A 20,254-nucleotide genomic window follows, 5' to 3' on the forward strand; every position below is an offset into this window, starting at 1 on the left:
ATAGGGGGGCTCCCCGGGATGAGGACGCGGCCTCTGCTTCTTGGCTGAGGGTCCAGGCCACCGGTTTGGGCTGGCCCTTGGTTTCTAGAGGATGGAGAAGGGGGCCGGCAGGTGTCATCTTGTTCACATCTCCCTCCACGCTGACCCGCCCCCCTCGCCCAGGTCACACTGGGCTGTGATCCCCCATTTCTGGGCCGTCTCTGCTTCCAGCTGAGTGCCAAGAGGGCAGGTGACCCTGTCCGGCACCCAGGGCAGGCCTTGGCCCACAGCGGGTGTTCAGCAAACCTTTGCTGAATGCCGCTGACCAGGTGGGGTGAGAGGGGACTGGCCAGGTCGCACGCCAGCCAGTGGCACTCTGGACCTTTCCTGCTGCCCCTGGCCAACTCCGACTTGTTATTATTGAAGCACAAACTGCGGCAGGAGGGGAAAGGAGAGCTGAACTCCACAGCCCCCATTCACCTGCCTTCACCTGCCTTCGGGTGTCCTGTGAGGGAAACCCCCTCCCTCCTGCCTGGGGAGGGGTCACCAGGGTGCCCCCGGCTGGGCAGCTCCCCAGGCTGACTCCCTAGCCCTCTCACAGGCTCCCATCAGGTCCTCCTAGACGGGAACTCGAGAAACAGCCCTGCACTCGGTTCTGACCACACAGGCGTCAGGGGCCTGAGGCTGCTGAGCAGGGTTGAGGGCTGGCACCCACCCTGCCCTTTGCAGCACTGACCTTGGGAACCTGTGGTTCTTGGGGGCCAGGAGGGAAGGGCGCCAATGACAGCACACTGGGCAGACTCAATGAGAAAATGCCTCTGAGGGCCTGGCCGGTGCTTCGGTCTCCCCCATTTGCCCAGTGAGGTCCCTTCCCCCGACCCGAGGTGGCAGCATCTACAGTCACAGCAGGGGGCCACCTCCCCACTGAGAGAGCAGTCTCCAGGTTGATGGGGTGACAGCCACCAAACCCCTTCAGGTCCAGCCTCCACACTCCAGGCCTGCTCCCAGGAGGCCCGGGGTCCTGTAGTCCCTGGAAATCAGTAGTGGGGGTGGTGCAGCCCCGAAAATCAAGAAGCCCTCATCTGCCCAGTGGTACACGACCTGCCTCCACCTCCTGGGGCAGAAGAACATGGGCGGGGCGGCTGCGCTGCCCCAGGAAGGCAGGGGGCTGGGCAGGGCAGCCGAGGGGACTGGAGACCTCCAGGCCTGCGGGGACACAGGGTGGATGGGGGGGGGTCACCTCGGGGCGTGAGTCTCCGCAGGCATCTGCGCCAGCCTGGCCTGGGGTCACGGCAGGATTCATCGCCCCAGCCCAAGGCCTCAGGCAGCCCCAGCATCAGCCACACCCCAGTCCTGGGGGGAGAGGTGGGAGCTCCAGGCACCATGGAAACGAGGGAGGGGCCGGGCAGGCGGGCCAGAGGAGCTGGCCTCGGATCCATCCGACTCAGAAAGATCCATGTGCTCTGATCGGCTAAAGGGGCTCCAGGGGTGTGTCTGCCCTTCTCCGCGCCCCGTAACTCCGCGTGTTCGGACTGGAGGGGCCTGCCGGGCGCGTGGCAGACTCCCGGCCAGGAGACGGCAGACAGCCCGGGAGCCAAAGTCTGGCAGGTAGAATATGGGGTCGTTTGCTCGGCCCCTCATCAGCAGAGGCAAATTGGGCGGGTGGGGACAGCGTGGAGGTGACGTGTGACCTCCCCGCCCAGGGTGACTCAGTGTCGTTAGCCGGCCCAAGCCGGTCAGCCATGCGCCGGCGGGTGGAACATTCCAGCAGGAGCGGGATGGGGCGGGGCGGGGCATGGGGATGGGGCGGGGGCGGGGCCTGAGGGCACCGGTCTAGCGGTCCTCTCGGACCGGCCGGATCTTCATCTCGGAGAACTTGAGCGAGTACTGCCAGCCGGTCCAGGAGGACCACTCGACGCCGTCGGCGTAGGAGACGTGCGCGCCGCGCAGGTACTGCCCGTTGAGGTTGGACGTGTGGCAGTTGCGGTACCACCAGGCGCCGCGGTAGAAGGCGGCGCAGTTGTTCTCCGAGTGGTCACTGTCGCGGTCCTTGGTGGTGAACTTCATGCCGCTGTGCTTCAGGAGGGAGTCCCCTGCGCAGGCGCGCACACACAGGTGTGTACCACGGGGGCACAGGTGCGCCGCGCGAGCACAGCTACGTGTTTGCAGTGCACTCCCCTGGACGCGCATGAGCACACACGTACACACGTGTCCCTCATATACACACTGGTGCACACGTGTGAAGACACACCTGCCCCGCCACACCTATGGTGTCCATGGAGCTCACATGCACCCACGGTGCCACCTGGGGGTCCCCATCGCTGTCCCTGGGACTAGGCAGTCTCTACCCCTCCTCCCAGCTTCTACACATGCTCCCTTTCCTTGCTTTCTTGCCTGGGCCTGAGAGGAGAAACCCAGCCCAGAGGGGCTCTGCCACCACCCCTGAGAGGCCCAGCAGAGCCCAAACCCCACTGTCCTGGCTCCTGGCTCTCGGCTCCCTTTGCTCATCTGCAAAATGGGTGACCTGTCCAGGCCTTGCTGGCCTCTCGTGGTTGGGATGCAGACCAGGCGGGACGTGGAGGTGGAGGTGAGAAGCCTTGATCCTGACCCCAGAGGCCGGAAGCACTGGACCCAGCAGGCAGGACTTCCTATGTCCTCCCGGGGGGGGAGGCAGGTGGGCTGCCCCCGGCCCGTCCCCTGCGGCAGCCTGGCGCCCTACCTGCGGTGCCCGAGTAGTCGGCCACGGTGAGCGGGTACCCGTCCTCCTCGGGGTCCACGGAGAACAGGCCCACGCCGAAGCTGCCGTAGTGGGCGTAGGCCGTGCCGTTGTCGAAGTCCTCTAGGTCCACGTGGAGCTCGTAGGCGGCCTGTGCGGTCAGCGCGTGGATCCTCTTGAGCCCTGGAGAGGGGGTGACAATGGGGGTGAGGGGGTGGCCTCCCCGGAGAACACCAAGGAGAAACGAGAGCTGAGCTCATGTGGTTGGTGACAGAAAGGGACAACCACCACCAAGTGTATGCTGTCAGCCCTAGGCTGCTGCTTTCCTCCTGTGGGCCAGGTGGCCGGAAACTGAGGACTGACAGGTGTTCAAGTTTCAGGCTTTCTCTGCTGTAAGCCAGGCTGCACTTTCCAGATGTTTTGAGCTGAAGGCTGGTAGAAAAACTGCAGAAGTCAGGAGGAATCTGGAAAACCTTCTGCGTTGAGGGCCATGGCACCTAATCCTCTCTCACACTCCGGGCTCCAGCCAGGCAGGTTCTGATCCTCGCACGCACTTCCCTGATCCTGGCCTCTGAGCCTTTACGCATGCTGTTCCCTCTGCCTCGGACACTTTGACACTTTTCCCTCACTCCTCCTCAGCTGGTTACCTTCTGTTCATTTTCAGGTCTCACCTCCTCAGGAAGGCTGCCTGACCCCCTGTTACGGTGGAGGGCCTCTCCCCTCAGAGGAATACTGTACCCCAGCTCCATAACCCCCCCCAACACACCCCATCCCACTTCCTCCCTCCGTCCTCCTGTCCTCAGCTCTCCTTGCATCCTCGCCCCCCACCCCAGCTCTCCCCCCCTCTCTCCCTCTCTCTCTCTCTCTCTCTCTCTCTCTCTCTCTCTCTCACACACACACACACACACACACACACACACACACACACACGCGCGCGCGCGCTCCCTCCCTCCAGGTGCTTCCCTGCCGTTGGATTACGTCTCGATTCAGAGGGCGTTTAATGAACGCCTGATGATAGTCATCAGCCTCGAGTGACACCTCCGCAGCCTCTCCCTCCCGCCGTCCCTGCCCGAGCCCCACGCCCCCCCGTCGTGGGTCAGCCTGTGCCTGCGATGGCTGTCAGAGCTGGGCCGACCCACCCCCGGCCAGCCCAGAGGGAGGCCTCTGGTCCCGTCATCCAGGGCCAGGGCTGAGAGAAGGAGCCGGGCGAAGGTCACACAGGACCTGCCCAGCATCTCCCACCGCAGCCCGGGGCCCTCGCCTTCCTCTCCTCCCCGGGCTGGGGGCTCCAGGTGAGCTGCTCTCCCTCTCTGGGCCCAGCTTGCACACCTGTGCAGCGCCCCTCCCAGGGCTGATCCGAGGGGCCAGCAGGACCTCACACACTGTAAAGGGCAGGAGGCAGGCGACAGGCAACAATGGCAACAGCCACCACATGGACAGCACTCGAAAATGCCAGGCACTGTTCTCAGAGCTTCCTGTGGAGTAATGAGTCCAGCGCAATTAGAAGGAGTCGAGTTTAATTAAAGAATCCTGTTCAGCTCTCAGAACAGTGCCCAGCCCATTGCACACGTTATCCAGGCGTTTGCCACGGCCGTCACAATCGATCCAGTGAGGCAGGCGCTATTATTGTCCGTGTTTCAGAGGTGAGGGAAATGAGGCACAGGGAGGTTAAGGAACTGGCCCTGGTCACACAGCTGGTAAGTGGTGGAGCTGGGATTTGAACCCAGGCCCAGACTCCTTGCTCTTATTCAGTTCTTGCTCAGGATGAATAATCTGAATCAGGAATAGGGCAAGAAGGAGACCAGCCTAGTGGGGATGCTGGAAGATTCCGTTCCCCACCCCTGAATGGCTGCTGGTGCCCAAAGACTCCCCCATGAGCCCCTGGGCGGGGTGCCCTGAAGGAGGGCGAGGCGGGGATGCTGGGGCCTTGGATTCACTTCACCCTCATCTCCACCCTTCTTCCCTTGAGCCCCACTGCTGTCGCTCCCTCGGTCACCCCCCCCGCCCCGGTCACCCTCCCTCTCTCTCGGTCACCTTCCCTCCCTTGTTCGCCCTGCATTTCTCCAGCTCTGTTGATCTGCCAGGATACTCTCGACACCCGCTTCCGCGGGCCCCTGGATGGTGAGCCGACACTCGACCCCATCATCCATCAGGGTTCCAGTTGCAGAGCAAAAGGAAGGAGGAGCCAGTGGATGAAAATGGCCAGGGGAAACGGTCACCCCAGCGAACTCCCAGATGGATTAAAGGGCTGAGCCTAACGCATAACACCAGAAAAGCATTGGAAAAATTACAAGAGACATTTTAAATAAAACTGGGAGGGGAAAACAGAGCCTAAAATGCAGAAGATATGAAAGGAAAAGATGGGCAATAATTGACTACATAAAAATTTTAAACTGCTAGGAAATAAGCAAGAATGTTACCAAAAAAAAAGCTGAAAGATAAATGACTGGGAGTAAATATGTATCATGTGTATCTGACAAAGGATCAATACCTTAATATGTAAAGAGCTCCTGTAACTCAACAGGAAAAGACAAAACACTCGAGGAGGAGGGGACGGCAGTGTGGAAAAGCGGAGGGAGGGAGCGCAGGGGAGCTGAGGGCTGGGCCCGAGTTGACATTCTCATCAGGCTCCCTGGCTGCTGGGAGCTAATCAAGACCCCGCTTAAATGCTTCCTCTGCACCCTCGGTGGCTGCCGATAGATTTCAATCGGCACCCACACTGCTCCAAGGGGCGGGTGGTGGTTCGGGAACAGGGCCCCCACCTGGCCACCTTCTCTCTGTCTTTACACACGCACCTGGGGCGGGGGGATGGGTGAAGGGTCTCCCTTCTTAGAAGCTTCTCTCTCACCCGACCCCCATCCTGCCTCTGCTTTTATTCATTCAGTTGAGGGTACAGTTCAAAGCTTGGCTGGGCTTCCCCCACCTCAACACACACACACACACACACACACACACACTCGATTGTGACTCGTGTCACTTGTGCCAAGCGGCCTCCATTGCTGAGCCTCAGTTTCATCATCCACAAAAGAGAAGGACAACAGCATTGCCACCGGCCTTGGCTGGGCGTGAGGTGTTGGGCCAGTGCACGTGAAATACTCCCCACAGGCTGGGCACACAGGAGGTGCACAGTAAGTGGGGACAGTGGTCATGGAGTCCACACCGGGGTGTCTGGCATCTCCTGTGGCCAGTAGCTGCCTGGGTGCTGGGGACGCGGCGGAGGTCAGGGCAGAGAAAGTCCTGCCCTCGTGGACCCCAGGTCAGGGGAGACGGACATTAAGCAAAGGACAGCGTACCCAGAGCAGTGGGCCCGCACCTGGACCCTGCCCCTGGGGCCGACCCTCCCCTTCCCCCAGGGGTCCACTGAAAGTCCTTACAGACCTGGGACCCTCCTGACTCCCACCTGGAGTCCAGACCTCGGCACTCAGCCCTCCGGGCGGTGCTCCCGCTGGCCACCCCCTCACACCTGTGCTCTGACCTCCTCTCCCTCCTGCCCGGCTGGGGGCCGTGCCCAGATACCAGTGCCCAGGGACACTAACGTGGGACAGGCATACCGAGGGGTGTGCTGGGTCCTTCAAAGGATGCTCAGGGGAACACGTCATCCCAGTGCCCCATGCTTATTTTAATATATGTCAAAAATATAACGGGGTGACTGCTAATGGGGCCACCAGCTTTCTTTTTGGGGTGGAGAAGATGTTCTGGAATTAGATGGTGGGATGGTCGCACAACTCTGTGAATATACTGAGAACCACTGATTGTACACTTTAAAATGGGGAATTATACCACACACACAAAACCCAGCCTCACCTCAAGCCACAGCTCTCCCCCAGATACCTACAGGACCTCAACCCTGTGATTTTTATGGATGTTATTTTTCAGAATAAAATTACATAAGACAGTCAAATTTTAAAATACTGAGCTAATTTAAAGATAAACAGTAAGTAAATAATAGTAACAACAATAGTAGTAACATAAGCTTTTTGCCCTGACTTTGTGCCAGGCAAGGAGTCCGTGCCAGCCATGGGAAGCGGGCCGCTGTGCCATGGGGGTGGCGGGAACTGTGCCCGGGAGCACAGACTGGCTGCTTTTTGGGGAGTTGGGCCCTTGGTGTCCAGAGCACAGCCATCGGGCATTGCTGACCCCGAGGGTAAGGCAGTGTTGGGTCCCCTGGTCCTCCTGGCGCCTAGAACTGAGCCCGGCGCCTGCCACAGCTGGCCCCACCCCAGCGGCCAGGGCCCAGGACCCCGGGAAAGGCACACGTCTCCGCGGAGCCACGGCTCTGGCTTCCTGCTCGCTGACCTCGTTCACACTGAAAGCATCGACCGCAGCGGCTGTGAGCCACACAGGCCCGCCGCGGCCGGGGAGAGCCCCCTGGGTCCAGGCCACACAGGGGGAGAGCGACCCCCTGGGGCGGGCTCAGCCATCTCACCTAGCCAGTGCTCCCCCGTGAGCTTGCCGAAGCCGTCCCGGTAGGCCTGCCAGCCGCGGAAGAAGTTCACGGAGCCATCCTCCCGGCGCTGGAACACCTGCGAAGGGAGGAGGGGGATGGACAGCTGGCACCCACCGCCCCGGGGGCCCCCGGCCCTGGCCCAGAGCAGAGCAGGAGCCCAGGAGCCTCGGGGTGGCCCGAGGGGGGACAGACTGGATGCCACAGGCCCCGAGAGGTCCCCTCAGGAGGGAATCACGGTGGAGCAGGGAGGGGCGGGGTGGAGAACACCCGGCGCCCGGGCCCACCTCTGCGGCCTCGCTGTGGGACCTACACTGGGCCTGCTCGGGCCTCAGTTTCCCCACGGGTTAAATAATAATGGGGGTGGGCAAGGGTCCCGCTGTATTCTCCCAGGTCAAAACAAAACCGAACAAAACCCATTCTCTAGCCTTTAAAAATGGAGAACACACACACGCGCTCACACACAGGCTTGGCCTCTGGAGCTCCATCTCTCATAATGCCTCCCCAGAGTCATGCAGCGTCCCCCCCCCATAAAAAAAACAACCAGGCAGGGGGTCCCTGGGGCTTGAGAAACTAGAGCTCCAGCCACTTCTCCGGGGAGGACGAGGAGGCCGCGGCCGCAGCATGTGACTCCGGGCCGAGCAGCAGCGAGCTGCGCCCGTCCCTCATCTTAACAACATTCCTGATTTGGGAGCCGGGAATCCCATCGGTTAAATTGCTTTGAAATAAGCACCACGCTGGTCCGGCCGGAGTTTACAAGCTCGGCTGACGACGCGCTCCCCCCGCCCCGCCCGCCTGCCCCCTCTTTCTGTTGAACCAGCCTCTTCCCCGCTCGTTTGCAGAGGCAGCACCGCCGTCCGTGCCGCCTCGGAGGTTAGAGATGTGGCTGCGGCGCCGGCGGCCGCCAGTTCCATTACTCAGCAGCCTGATTTCAGCCGCCTGGAACGGCCGGCGCGGCGTCTGCCCGGATGCTCCGCGGCGGTCCGCGGGGACCCGTCCGTCACAGCCTTTGGGCAGCCCTGACGTCAGGGGGCGGGAGGAGATGACCCCTCTCTCTCCGGCTCCACCACCTCAAACCCGGCCCGCCCGCCCCCGAAATGCGGACGGAAGTCCTCAGGAGAGCCCGGCGCTCGGAAGGAAATTCGATCAGGCTCAGGGAGATCTGAGAGGCGCGGGGAGCTATTGATGGCTGCGGATCGGGACCCAGAGCACGCACCCTTTGAACAGCCTGATCCCGGCAGAAGCTCCGACATTCCCCTGAGAAGGCGTCGGGCAGCTGGGAGCCCGTGTCTGCTGGAGAGGGGACTCTGGTGGACTGGGGAGAGGGGTCGGGGGTGGGGAGCAGGGGTTACAGACCGGGGCTCTAGAGCTCTGGGGAGTTACCACACCTCTCTGAGCCTCAGTTTCCACATCTGTCAAATGGGGACCATAGCAGGACCTCCCCCAAAGGCTGTGGCGGTCCACTGAGAATAAGCGCAGGGCCTGGCAAGCAGGCAGAGCGCAGTGATGCCAGCTGGGGAACGCAGCCCAGAGGGGGTCTCCTCCCCTCCCCGCCCCCTCAGCCCCCGCCCCAGGCCACACGTGTCCTCCTTCCAGCCCAGGCCCTGCACCTCTCCTCCCTGAGCCATCCGATGGGGCCTAACCAGAGGCCCTGGAGGAAGGGCAGGGTCCTGGGCCCCGCGTTTACCTGCTGAGTGGCCTGGGTAAATCATCCCTCTGCTGTGGTCCACTTTCCTCACCCCCTGATAAGCCCCGCCTCCCAGGACCTCAGCGAGGAGCAAATGGCACAATAGCTGGTATTATTATTGCCATCACTATTGTTTTTCCGGTTAGTACTATCAGGAAGTAGAAAGTGGGGGTGCCAGGCTTCCGGGCACGGGCAGGGCATGAAACTGGACATTGGATGGACGGGCAGAGTGGCCAAGACCGACGGGTGCTGAGAGCCGACCATGGCAGATGCTTGGCCTTGGGTCCTCCTCGTCCAGGGCACACAGTACTCACCAAATCCTCACCCCAACCCCGGCGGCCCTGTTCTGTGTCACCCTGGCCCCCCTCCTCGTTACAGTGGACAGAAGCCCTGACACTGGCCAGAAGTCAGGCGGCCTCGAGCAGTGGAGTGGGTGGTCTGACCCACACCCCATGCCCGAAGGCCAGCATCTCACCCCTCACATCCACACTCTCATTTGCCCTGGACCAGGGCCTCCTAAACCTGGGGCGTGCCCCCATGTCTCCCTGCCAGCCTCTCGTGCCAAGGGCCCACCTCTAAGACCACCGCCCTTGGCCCCCGTTTCCCACTGCCCTCGGGTGTTGGGTGCCGGTCACAGGTGTGACCCGCGCGGGCTGGGTGCATGATCAGCGGGGGTGAGCGCATGTCAGGGGCCGCCTGGGCCTGCCTGCGTTTCTCCTCCACCTGGAAAGTTCTCTGCAGTCCTCTGAGCGTGGCCGACGTTCCTGATGAGACCGTTTGAATCTGCACCAACTTCAGAGCCGCAGCGATCGTTGCCAACAAGGGCACTGTAACCTGAGCAGTGATGAATTGTGACCCGTCCCTTGAGGGGCCGAGACACATCCGTGACGCAGCTTTGCAGGAGTGGCTTTTAGACTTTTGGACCGTGACCCAGGGAAATGCAGTTTACATGGTGACACGCACGCTCACGGGCGTTTGTATCTGAAACAAAAGCTTCCTGAAATGGCACTTGCCTTGCCTTTGTGTGGGCTCTGATGTTCTCTACCCTGTTCCCTCTCTGGGACTTAAAAAATACTGCTGATCACAACCCATTCAATTGATTTCTCCACCTGCCAACAGATCACGACCCGCAGTTTGAGAAACGCTGCCCTGGACGTGGCTGGCCTTTGCCACGGGCTGTCCTTACTCCTTGGATCTCAGACACGGAACCTTAGCCTCACCCTCGAGCCGATTACAGCGCGACGTGGCCAGCAGGTTCCAAGTGTGCGAGGCCACAGGTCGTCTGCTGGTTCTTGCTGGGCCCCAGGAGTATGTGAGCTGCATGCCAGAGTGAGCTGCAGGTGCGGCTTCAGATTTCTGGAACCAGCTGGACTTCAGGGACGCTGGATGGCCAGATGTCACCAAGCAGAGGCCTCCAATTACAGAGCAAGGATGAGCCAGACAGGAAGATGCAGAGAGGGAAGCGAGTAAAAGAGTGATGTCTCCACGTCCACCTCCTCTGCCCTGCCCCCAGATCATGAATCCTGGCTTAGGCAACAAAAGGAGGAGAAAGGTAGGGACACAAAATGAGTATTAATTTTGAGGCTAAAATATTTGTCGGTCCAGCTCCCAGGGCACCTCCCTTGGGTTCCGGCTGCAAACTGATTGATGTAGACGCGCCTGCCGCCACCGCGGCCTCCTGCGCAGGTGCCGCGAGTGGGCAGACAGACGAGCGTGTTTTCCCGGTGCGGATTCTCAAAAGCCAGCCGCCCGCCGCCGGCGCGCCTTCCAAGTGCGGCTCAGGGGGCTCTGCCAGGGGAGCGCTGGGCCCACATGGTCCTGCAGATGGTGCCGGCGGATTCAAAGGAAGGAGTGGGGTGGCGGGCGGGAGGGCGGGAGTTGCAGCGTGGCTCACTGCCGTGTGATGGTCACACGGGCTCTGGGACCGTCTCGCGCTCCGCAGGTCTGGTGCCTTCCACGGACGGGGCCTGTGTGACCTGCTCGTTTGCCAAGGTGCCAAGGGCACCAGGTCTTCATCCTGGGCACTGGAGCCTGGTCCCTGGTTGCCCCAGCGCTGGCCAGTGCCTCCTCCAACAGCCCGGGTGGGGGACGCTTCATGCTTCCGTTTAGCAGATGAGAAGACTAAGGTTTGGAGCTGAGGCGGCCTCTGCAGAGTGAGGGTGCCTCAAGTCTGGGGTGCTGGGGCCCACTGAGGCCAGAAGAGGGGAGACTGTCAGTGCACAAATACAGAGACTGAGGGTGGCTGGGGGTGGACATTGCTCCCCGACACCTTCCAGCCCACCTGACCCCGTCATAGCTGAGCGGGGCCAGCCCCAGGAAGCGCCCTGGGCTGGCACCAGGAGACCCAAGTTCTGTCCAGACTCCGGCCAGCAGGCTGTGGGCCCATCTAAGTGTTGGCTCCCCTCTTCTGCAGAATGGAAGGGTGGCTGCCCCAGGCCCTCTGTTGTGTGCCTGGGCTCCGGCAGGGGTGACTCTGGCCTCAGAAAGCTCACAGCCCCCGGAGAGATGGACATACAAGCCAGCAGTCTCAGGGCAGAGCAGCTCCCAACCCGGGATGTTTCTTCGATCCTCGTGACTCAGTTTTCTCATCTGTAAAACAAGGATTATAATAGGCTCTACCCACAAGGATGCAGGGATGGTTAACTGTGCTGGTGGATACCAACGCTGCATGATGGTAACAATTGTTGTCACGTGTGCTGGGAGCGCAGCGGAGGAGGCACCGTCTGCTGGGGCAGTTGGGAGGGTGGTCCAGGAGGGCTTCCTGGAGGAGATGCTCAGCTGAACTGCAGATTGGGCAGGGTCTTGGCAGGCAGTCAGTGGAACTGAGGCCCAAGGGATGGGGGCTGAGTGGGTCCAAAACCTGTGAGATGGGGGGGGTCATCTCTGCCACCTTGGAAGGGTCCCCAGGAGGCAGCATCTGAGATTTCTCCTAGATGCTGATGAAGCTGCTGCAGAAACAGTTACCGGCAGGGTCGTGGTAGCTGTGCAGCTGTGGTGCCGCCAGCCTCCCAGGCCTCCTGCGCAGTCGATTCTGGGAGAAGGGGTGGATGGCTGCAGCTGAGGAGGATTTGGTTCCGAAAGAACAAAAAACTTGGACACGGAACAGATGCGGCCCCCTTCAAAGGAGGCCCTGGGAGGCTTGGCTGGCTTTCCTGGGAGGCGGTCAGTCACTCTGCACATCCCCTCTGGACTCCTCTGGGCAGTGCCCCCAGGGAGCCCCCAGGCTTGCTGGCAAGGGCACAGGTTCCAGAACAAGGCCAAGCTGAGTTCGAATCCTGGCTCTGCCTCGCACAGGCCATGTGCCCTCAGACAAGTCGTGGACACTTTCCGAGCCTCAGTTTCTCTCTCTGTAAAAAGGCACCACTAGCAGCCCCTTTGTCACCCCTGAGGGGTCTCAGCGAAGATGCAAAAGTGGACCAGGTGGCACACAGGAAGCCTCACCACGGCCACCTCCCTCCCCTTCCGAACCAGCTGCCACGCCCAGAAGGAAGCGGGCCCACTCCTTGTTTGTGACTGAAAATGGTACCCCCGGGCCTGGCGCCCTGCCGCGTTTCCCAGGCTTGGCAGTCGGCGCCTGCCGGCTCCTGGCAGACACCGCTCAGAGCTGCCATTTATCAAACGCTGAGCCTCCACGTGCGCCACCCCGTCCGCGGTAGAAGTTTGAGGACTCCAAACGGCCTTGGAAGGAGGCAGGCTCTCTCTATGCACATCGGTCAGGGAACGTGGGGGTGTTGTCACCAGTCATTATGAGCGTGTGTGCGGGCTCCCAGGACTCCCCAGAGCAGTGGGGAGCCGGTGACAAGCAGGTAGCAGCGTGGCCCACTGATGTCTCGGCAGGTCCTCCTGCCATCAGAGCCTCTGGGACAAGGAGGACTGGCCACAGCCTCAGCCCGAGCAGGGAGGACCAAGGCCCCTGGCAGCCCTGCAGCCCTGCGGCCCGCCCGGCCTCCCCAGCGCGGCGTCCCCGGCTGGGGGCTGCGCCCACATCCCGGCTGAGGGCCGGGGCGGCAGGGAGCGTTTCATCTCTTCCTGAGCCGGATCCCACTGCGGGCTGGGCTACTTGGTGGCGGCTCCTTTGATGTCCTCCAAGCGAGGGAAAGATTTCCCTCCCTGCCTGGGAGCTCAAGTAGGAGGGAGCAGGCACACGGGGAGGGGAGGGTTTCTCTCGCAGTGGAGCCAATTCGAGGCATATCTGATCTGGCTGACCGCAAGCGACAGTAAATTGCCTGGCAGAGCGTGGTCGCCCTGCAGAACGGGGGGTTTGGGCCCCTTGGCTTGCAGCCTTGGGGGCAGCTGGCCGTGCTGTGGATCCGAGTCAGGGCTCGGAGCACAATTATTCTGTGGCAGATCCCCACGGTAGGAGATGCTGACTGGACCTGGTTTCTGTGTCCCCAGTGGGTGGTCACGCACAGACAAGGGTTTGGCAGTCTGGTCGGGGTAGCGGTGCTGCTACAGGCAGATCTCCGTGGAAGCAAGGCCGTGCCTTGAGGCAGAGAGGTGGGGTGGTGGGGGACCCAGCCTGCTGATGCCGAGCTGGGCGCTCCTGACCGACCAAAACCTGCACTGGGCCCTGGGCATGGCCACCCGGGTCCCCAGGCCCTGCCAGGAGGCTGACTGAGACATGAGGGCTCCCCTGCTGGCCAGAGGAGGAAGGGGACGCCCCAAGAGGGGACGTGACCTTTCCAGTGTCACACGGCGGGGGAGGTGAGCTTCGTTCCACATGTCACCTTCCAGATGGGGAAATTTGGCCTCTATTTCTACAAATCTCCCTCCTCTGTGAAAACACCGCCTGACTATAAGAGCCTCCTGGGCAGATCCAGGTTCCTCTGGTCACAGGGAGTCCCCAGGGCTCCGCCCGGCCCCTGCGCCCCTCGTCTCCACCCCTTCCCTCACAGGGGAGCAGCCTGCGGAGGATCTGACTCCCTCCCCACGTGAGCAGCACTGTTGGGCCCACTGAACAGGTGAGAAGAGCGAGCCTCAGAGAGGTGAGGCGACAGCGCCCAAAGACACCAACGGTCACTCGTTCTGCAAGTATTTAGGGGGCGGCGACAGTGTGCAAGCACCACGCGCAGCCCTGAGCTCTGGTGGCCACAAGATGACCAGTCGCTGCCCCATGGGGCTCGCCTGGCTGGGACACAGACGGCAACACCTGGACCGGTGATCACCTAGCCACACCTGTGACAGGTGCAAAGAAGGAGCATGGGGGTGACCTGCTGGTCAGGGAGGCCTCTCAAAGGACACGGCGACCACGCTGGGCCAGCGAGGAAGACCCCTTGCCCAGGGTCACAGGTCAGCAGGAGCGGCCCTTCCTCCCTGCCCTTCGCCCCTCCTTTTCTGGGAGGGGGTGTGCGTGTCAGGTTCAGGGGTGGCCTTAAACAATCGGTGTGACCCTGCGTGGCCTGGGCCCCTGTGGCCTTTGCTCATCATGGAGAGGAAGCTTGAGCTCAGCTGGCACCAGTGGCCACACAAGCTGAAAGGCCACCTGGAGGCGTGTGTCCATCGGCCCCTGCAGCCTCCCCACCCCAAGGAGCCACGCGTCGCCTCATTCCCACATGGCAGCACCGACTCTGCAGCAAGGAGTCAGGATCCATGGAGTTCACACTCCCTGAGTGGCTCCCCCACAGCCCCCGAGTCCCCTGGCCCCACAGCCTGGGTCACTCCCTCCCTGGGGGATCCCGGGGCGGCGGGAGCCCACTTTGCCCTCGGGAGAAAGCCCAGCTCCTAATGCACCTGCAGCACCTCACACGGCCCAGCCCTGCTGCCTCCACCACCTCGACCCTGCCCCTCGCGCTCCGTGTGCCAGCAGAACTGAGCCACCGTGGCTCCAGGAAAAGCCCCGCCATCTCCCTGTGGACCTTGCACGTCTGTTCCCGCACCTGGAACTCTGTTCCCTGCCTCACTCCGCTCCATCTCCCAGCACTTGGACCTCTCTTGGCCGCCCCCGGCTGGGTTAGTGGGGTGGGGCTGTCATCTGGGCTCCCTGATGGCCTCCGCCGGCAGCCCTCGCACAAGTCAGCCGACTTGTCCAGCTCCCCACCAGGCCGGGAGGTTGCTGCCAAATCCTCTGGCCCATGGCTGGCACTCATGCATAAATGAGTGCCACCGTGTGACAGTCAGTTCCACAGACGTGCGTGAGGCTGCAGGAGGCCTGGGTGCTGCCCCAGGCGGGCTGCTCATTTGCAGGGCGGCCTTGGACAAATCTCTTGCTCTCTCTCAGGCCGCCCTGTAGCCTGGAGGGGCGTCGCTGCGGTGCTGGCGAGCACAGTGGTTCTATAAACTGTAAAGCGTCCCCCAGGCGGGCAGGGCTGCCGAGCGCCATCCTCGCCTGGGCCAGTGTCTGCGGGAGGCAGGCTCTGGTTGGTGTGTCCTGCCCCAGGCGCCCTGTCCAGCAGGGAGGGCCATCCGGTGCCAGCACTCCAGGCCCGGCAGTTTGGACAGGGAGCCTAATGAGGATGGATGGTATTGGGGTCCAGAGAGGCAGCGGCCAGCTCCCCCAAACAACAATTGAGTTTCTGAGAGATTCCATGTGGCAGGGAGGTGATCCTGACAGATGCCCAGAGGTAGCTGGGAAGAGATTGCTTTTGACGGAAGCCTAAATGGATATTAACACTTATCGGCCACGCAAGCACTTCTTGGCCGAGAACGGCCTTTCTTCCAGGGCCGCCGGATCCAGGAGTCCGAGCGGGAGGGCCAGGAGGCCGGCAGTCCTCACCCACTCGCCTCCGATTGCCCCACAGCCCGCGCCTAGGAATCACCTGCCTCCCGGCCCAGATCCTGATTGACTCCCCCCGGAGACTGGCTTCAAGTCCACCGGAGTGGAGAGGCACAGCCCGGGCCGGCGTCTCAGTCTTTCATTAAGCCTGTCCTAACCCTTAACTCTGATTTCTGGGCTCTGGCGCTGTTTTGCCGGCCGAGGGGTTCCCAGAGGCAAATGCCATAACTCAGATGTTGTGAGTTAGGAAAACGAAAGAGCTTTTAGACGCAGATGCAGTCCGTTTAATGGCCCTCCTCCAGAGCTGGGGGAGGGGCTCAGCCGTCTGTCTGTCTCTGGGTCTCGGGGGGATTCTCGGCTGTTCTCGGCCAGCACTGCCCTCCAAACCACGCCCATCTTGGCCCCTGGCCCGCCCGCCCGCCTCACTCGCCCCTCCCTGTCTCACCCCTGCTCGGAACGGCTGACCCCTTTCAAAACTGACCCGGGCTGCCTTCCCCTGCACCCCACCCTGCCTTCCCCTCTAGGAGCTTCTCTCTCCCCTCTGCCTGGACATCACTGCGCCCAAAATAGTCACCATCACGCTCCGTGGTGAGAAAGGAGGCACTCCACCTGCCTCTGTGGGCACCGCGGGAAACCGCTGACCACACGCCCCTGCTCCAGGTCCCCACACCGTTCCCTGGACCACCGTGGATGCCCTCTTGGCGGGGAGCCCGGCGGGGGTGGGGACACACATCTTGGCCACTGGTGGGTTGCCAGTGCCTTGAGCAGGGCGCAGCTCCTTGTCATAAGTAGCTATGGGACAGCGGCCAGACCTGGGCACAATGCTCCACGAGCACCTGGCGGTGGCAGCCTGGGTAAGCCCACGAAGCCACACACCACAGTGGACGTGTGTCTCGCTGGCCGTCCTTCCCCGTCTTCTGAGGTTGGTGGGAGGCAGGGATCATGGCCACTGCAGTGGCTGAAGACTCTGGCTGCTTCGTCCCCTTGTGGGGAGGGCTGTAGGCAGGTGACCCAAGCCCCCAGTTAGGAGCACCCCTGACACTGACAGCAGCTGGGGAGGCAAAGAAGCCGGGCCAGACGGACTCTCGCTCGGAGGCACAGTGGGAGCTCGGCAGGGGTGCCGTGCCCGGTGTGGCTGTGTCCAGCGCTCAGGAGCAGCAGCCCTGGGCAGTGGGCTTCTCACCAGGCAACCCCTGGCCGGGTCTGGAGGGCTGTGTTCCTGGCTGTGTGGCCCTGAGCTGGTTTCCGGGCCTCCCAGCCTCCCTCTAGTACGTTCCTTTTCTGCTTAAATCAGCCACTTTCTGTTGCCCGCGGTTAAGACCTCTAAGTGAGGTAGGTGGGTGTTCTCATTTCACAGCTGAGGAAACCGAGGCTCAGAGAACTTAAGTAACTTGCCCAAGGTCACACAGCAGGACCCAGAGCCACGCCCTGGTCTGTCTGTGGATGTCAGAGCCCAAGAGGGTAGGCCATGCTCTCCGCCCCCTGGCACAGGGCTCAGTGATGGGCCTGTCCACCGAGTGAGGGGACTGCCTCCTCCCTCCCCCTCCCTGTTCTTCCCAAGGACACGCACAGTCAGGTTAGGCTTCCTGAAGCACAGTTTTTATCTCATCTTTCCTCTCTCCAGCACCCTCAATAGCTCCCCAGTGCCTGCCCCACGCCCTGCAGCCTAGGATACTGACAACACTCGCCTCACCTCTTCACGCGCCACCCGCCCCAGCTGACTCTGTTCCCAGAACATGCCGCGTGCTTCCTGATTCCCAGACCCTTGTTGAGTTGCTCCTTCTTCCCAGAACACCTTCTCTTCCCTGCTCACTCAGATCCCATCCTTGAAGGCTCATCAGAAATGCCCCCTTCTCAGGGGCTGGGGCCGTGGCCGAGTGGTTAAGTTCGTGCGCTCCGCTGCAGGCGGCCCAGTGTTTCGTTAGTTCGAATCCTGGGCGCAGACATGGCACTGCTCATCAAACCACGCTGAGGCAGCGTCCCACATGCCACAACTAGAAGAACCCACAACGAAGAACACACAACTATGTACCGGGGGGCTTTGGGGAGAAAAAGGAAAAAATAAAATCTTAAAAAAAAAAAAAGAAATGCCCCCTTCTCCAGGAAGCGTGTGCAGAGCCTCCCCACCTCTGCTCGCAGTGACTTCTGCCACCCCACACCCCCGCAGACTCTGAGCTCCCTGGGAGGACTGGGACCGGGGCTTCCCCGTCTCGCACATCCCCAGTACCCAGTACACAGCAGGTGCTCAAAATTGCCCATTTGAAATTAAATGTGAAGCTGAGACTCCTTGAAGAGTCAGTTTTAGGGTCCTGCTTTCCATTGTCACTGGGCATCCCAGCCACAGCCAACTAGGGAGGCTAAGCAGCTTTCAGGGTGGCACACAGACGCCCAGGGACAGTGGTGTAGGTTCTTCACTGCTCAAGGGCACCTGGCCAAGGGGGCAAGAACATGTGTTCTCTTTGCCAAGCCATGTCCCCAAAGGTCAGGACATGCACTTTTTAAATCTGCACCAAGTCACCTAATGGCCAGTGGCGCCCCGCTGAAGCCCACGCCCAAGGCTGAGCCCCAGGAGATGCCGCAAGTCCACTGATTTGGAGGGGGAGGGGAGCAAGCTCCCTTCCCACCCTCAGCCATCCAGGCTCCAGCGGCCCACGGCCCCAGGACGGCCCCTCCCGCTGCCTGTTTTTAGCCGGCACATGAACCAAGAATGATTGGGACATTTTTAAATGGTTAAAAAAAAAAAATCAAAAAAAGAATACGTTTAAATATTATTTGAATACCATTTGAAGAAGAATACACGAGGATTTCATGAAATCCCAATTTCAGCGTCCACAGGTAAAGTGTTATTAGGATGCAGCCAGGCCCATGCATTCCGTTCCCCATCAAGGGCAGAGGCGAGTCGGCGGGACAGAGACCACGGGAGACAAGTGTGCCCACCTGCTCCAGAAGGGGCTTCCCAGCTGGCAGGTCGGGACACCCCCTGGGGTCTCTCAGCCAGGGCCCTGCCCGCCGCTCCACCCCTCCTCCCACCTCCAGGGAGGTTTCAAAGCCACCTGCGGCTGTCCCACCCCTGCCTTCCATCGGCAGTTTGAACCTTTCATTGCTCTCACCTCCCGCCCAGGCAGGAGCCACAGGCGATCACAGCTCCTCCCAGGATGCCCCGGGGGCCCTGCTCCTGGAGGGGGGGCCCTGCCATCTCCCAAGTGCGCACTGTCTATGATAACTCGAAGCCAGCAGCCGCCCGCATCCGCCCTTCATCTCATGCTCGCCCCAGGCGCCTGGTGCCGTGTTGCATCTCAGGACCCAACCCCGCCGTGCCCACGCCCCCAGGAACCACTGCTCAGGGAGGGCTCGGGGCTCAGGGAGCAGCAGGTGGCCCCACAGACAGGCAACAGGGCCTAAGATCTGCCCCTGAGGGCCCCCCAGGGTCCACTCACGACCTCCAGCTGCCCCGTGCAGGTTTCTGGGGTGTGTGGTTCTTAGGTGAGATTATGGGCAGGTTTGTGGGGGCCGCAGGGCACCAGGCAGGGCCGGGCCCAGGGTGGAAGGCTGCGTGAGGCCGCTCAGCACCCCGGTTCATGGGCACAGCCTCCTGGGTCTCCCGGGCCTGGCCGTGCCAGCGGGCAGCCGGAGACTCACCGTCCAGCCGCCCCCGCCCGTATGCATGTCGCAGTAGACCTGGAAGCCGGCCGGGTCGTGTGTGGGGAAGATGGAGTAAATGCCATCCTCCTGCTGGCCGCTCAGGAGGACGTCCAGACAGTCGCGTGGCCGAGAGCCTGAGATAGGGAATGCCGTCAGGGAGGCCGGGCCTGCCCGCCCACCTCTGTGCCTGGGTCTCTCTGACTTGTCTGTCCACCCGGTAATGCCACATGGGCTCCAGAGCACCGGCCTTGGGGTCAGACCTTGGCTCTGCCACTCCCTGGGTGAGCGAGCACCCTCTCTGAGCCTCGCTTTCCTCATCTGGAAAATGGGTACAACGAACCCATCTTGTGGGCCAGGAAAAGGGGCAGGTAGGGCGCTCAGCGCTGCCTGGCCACAGGAGGTCCTTGGCAAATGGCAGCAGGGTCTTTATCAGGGCTGGGGGGGGGGGGGACGCTGGGGCACAAGGAATGGGCCACCGTGAACTGAGGTTGGGCCCGGGCATCTCATTGTGGGGCGCCCTCCCTCCAGCCTTCCCTTCTCTCCGGGGGACCCAAGGATGGCAGCCCCCCACCCCACTCACCATTGGCGCAGCCCCGGGGCCGCGATCCCCTGGCAGGCGCCCTCTGAAGATCAGCCTTGACACGGGGCCGGCCCAGCCCCCGGTCCCTCTGCAGGGCGTCCAGGACATCGCTGACGGAGTTCACCAGGTGAGCCATGTGGCCTTGGCTCTCGGAGAGAAGCTGTGGAGTACAGGAGTGGGCGCAGGGGGCAGGGGCTCTGGCGGGTGCCAGCACTGACGTCCCCCAGGTGGAGGTGGGCTCCCGGCGCAACGGTGGCCCCTGCCCTTCTCTGGCCCAGACCCAAGGCCATCTGAGTCAGAGATCTCAGAGGACGGGGTGAGGGGCGAGGGAGCAGAGTGGCTCCCGCAGACACCTGTGCCCTGCTGCCCTGCCCTGTCCTTCACCCGTTCCTGCCCCTTCACAGGGGAGGCGCCTGTCAGAGGCACGTGCTGTGCATGGGGAGGCAGCGCCTGGCATTAGGCAACGCTGGGTGCAAACCAGCTCCCCCATTTCC

General features: G+C 61.9%; 1 protein-coding gene across 1 annotated transcript in view; it reads right to left on the bottom strand.

Moving 5' to 3' along the window:
• Positions 1–554: 554 nt before the first annotated feature.
• FIBCD1 (fibrinogen C domain containing 1) overlaps positions 555–20,254 on the bottom strand; it is a 32,602-nt gene continuing 12,902 nt past the window's right edge. Inside the window, exons 3-7 of the mRNA XM_046640281.1 lie at positions 19,761–19,920; positions 19,178–19,314; positions 7,122–7,218; positions 2,699–2,878; positions 555–2,072 (exon numbers count right to left, since the gene is read on the bottom strand). Coding sequence (XP_046496237.1) covers positions 1,813–2,072; positions 2,699–2,878; positions 7,122–7,218; positions 19,178–19,314; positions 19,761–19,920 — 834 coding nt within the window. The 3' untranslated portion in view covers positions 555–1,812. The remainder of the gene's footprint in view (positions 2,073–2,698; positions 2,879–7,121; positions 7,219–19,177; positions 19,315–19,760; positions 19,921–20,254) is intronic.

This window comes from Equus quagga, chromosome 1, assembly GCF_021613505.1.
Source record: "Equus quagga isolate Etosha38 chromosome 1, UCLA_HA_Equagga_1.0, whole genome shotgun sequence".
Classification (NCBI taxonomy): Eukaryota; Metazoa; Chordata; class Mammalia; order Perissodactyla; family Equidae; genus Equus; species Equus quagga.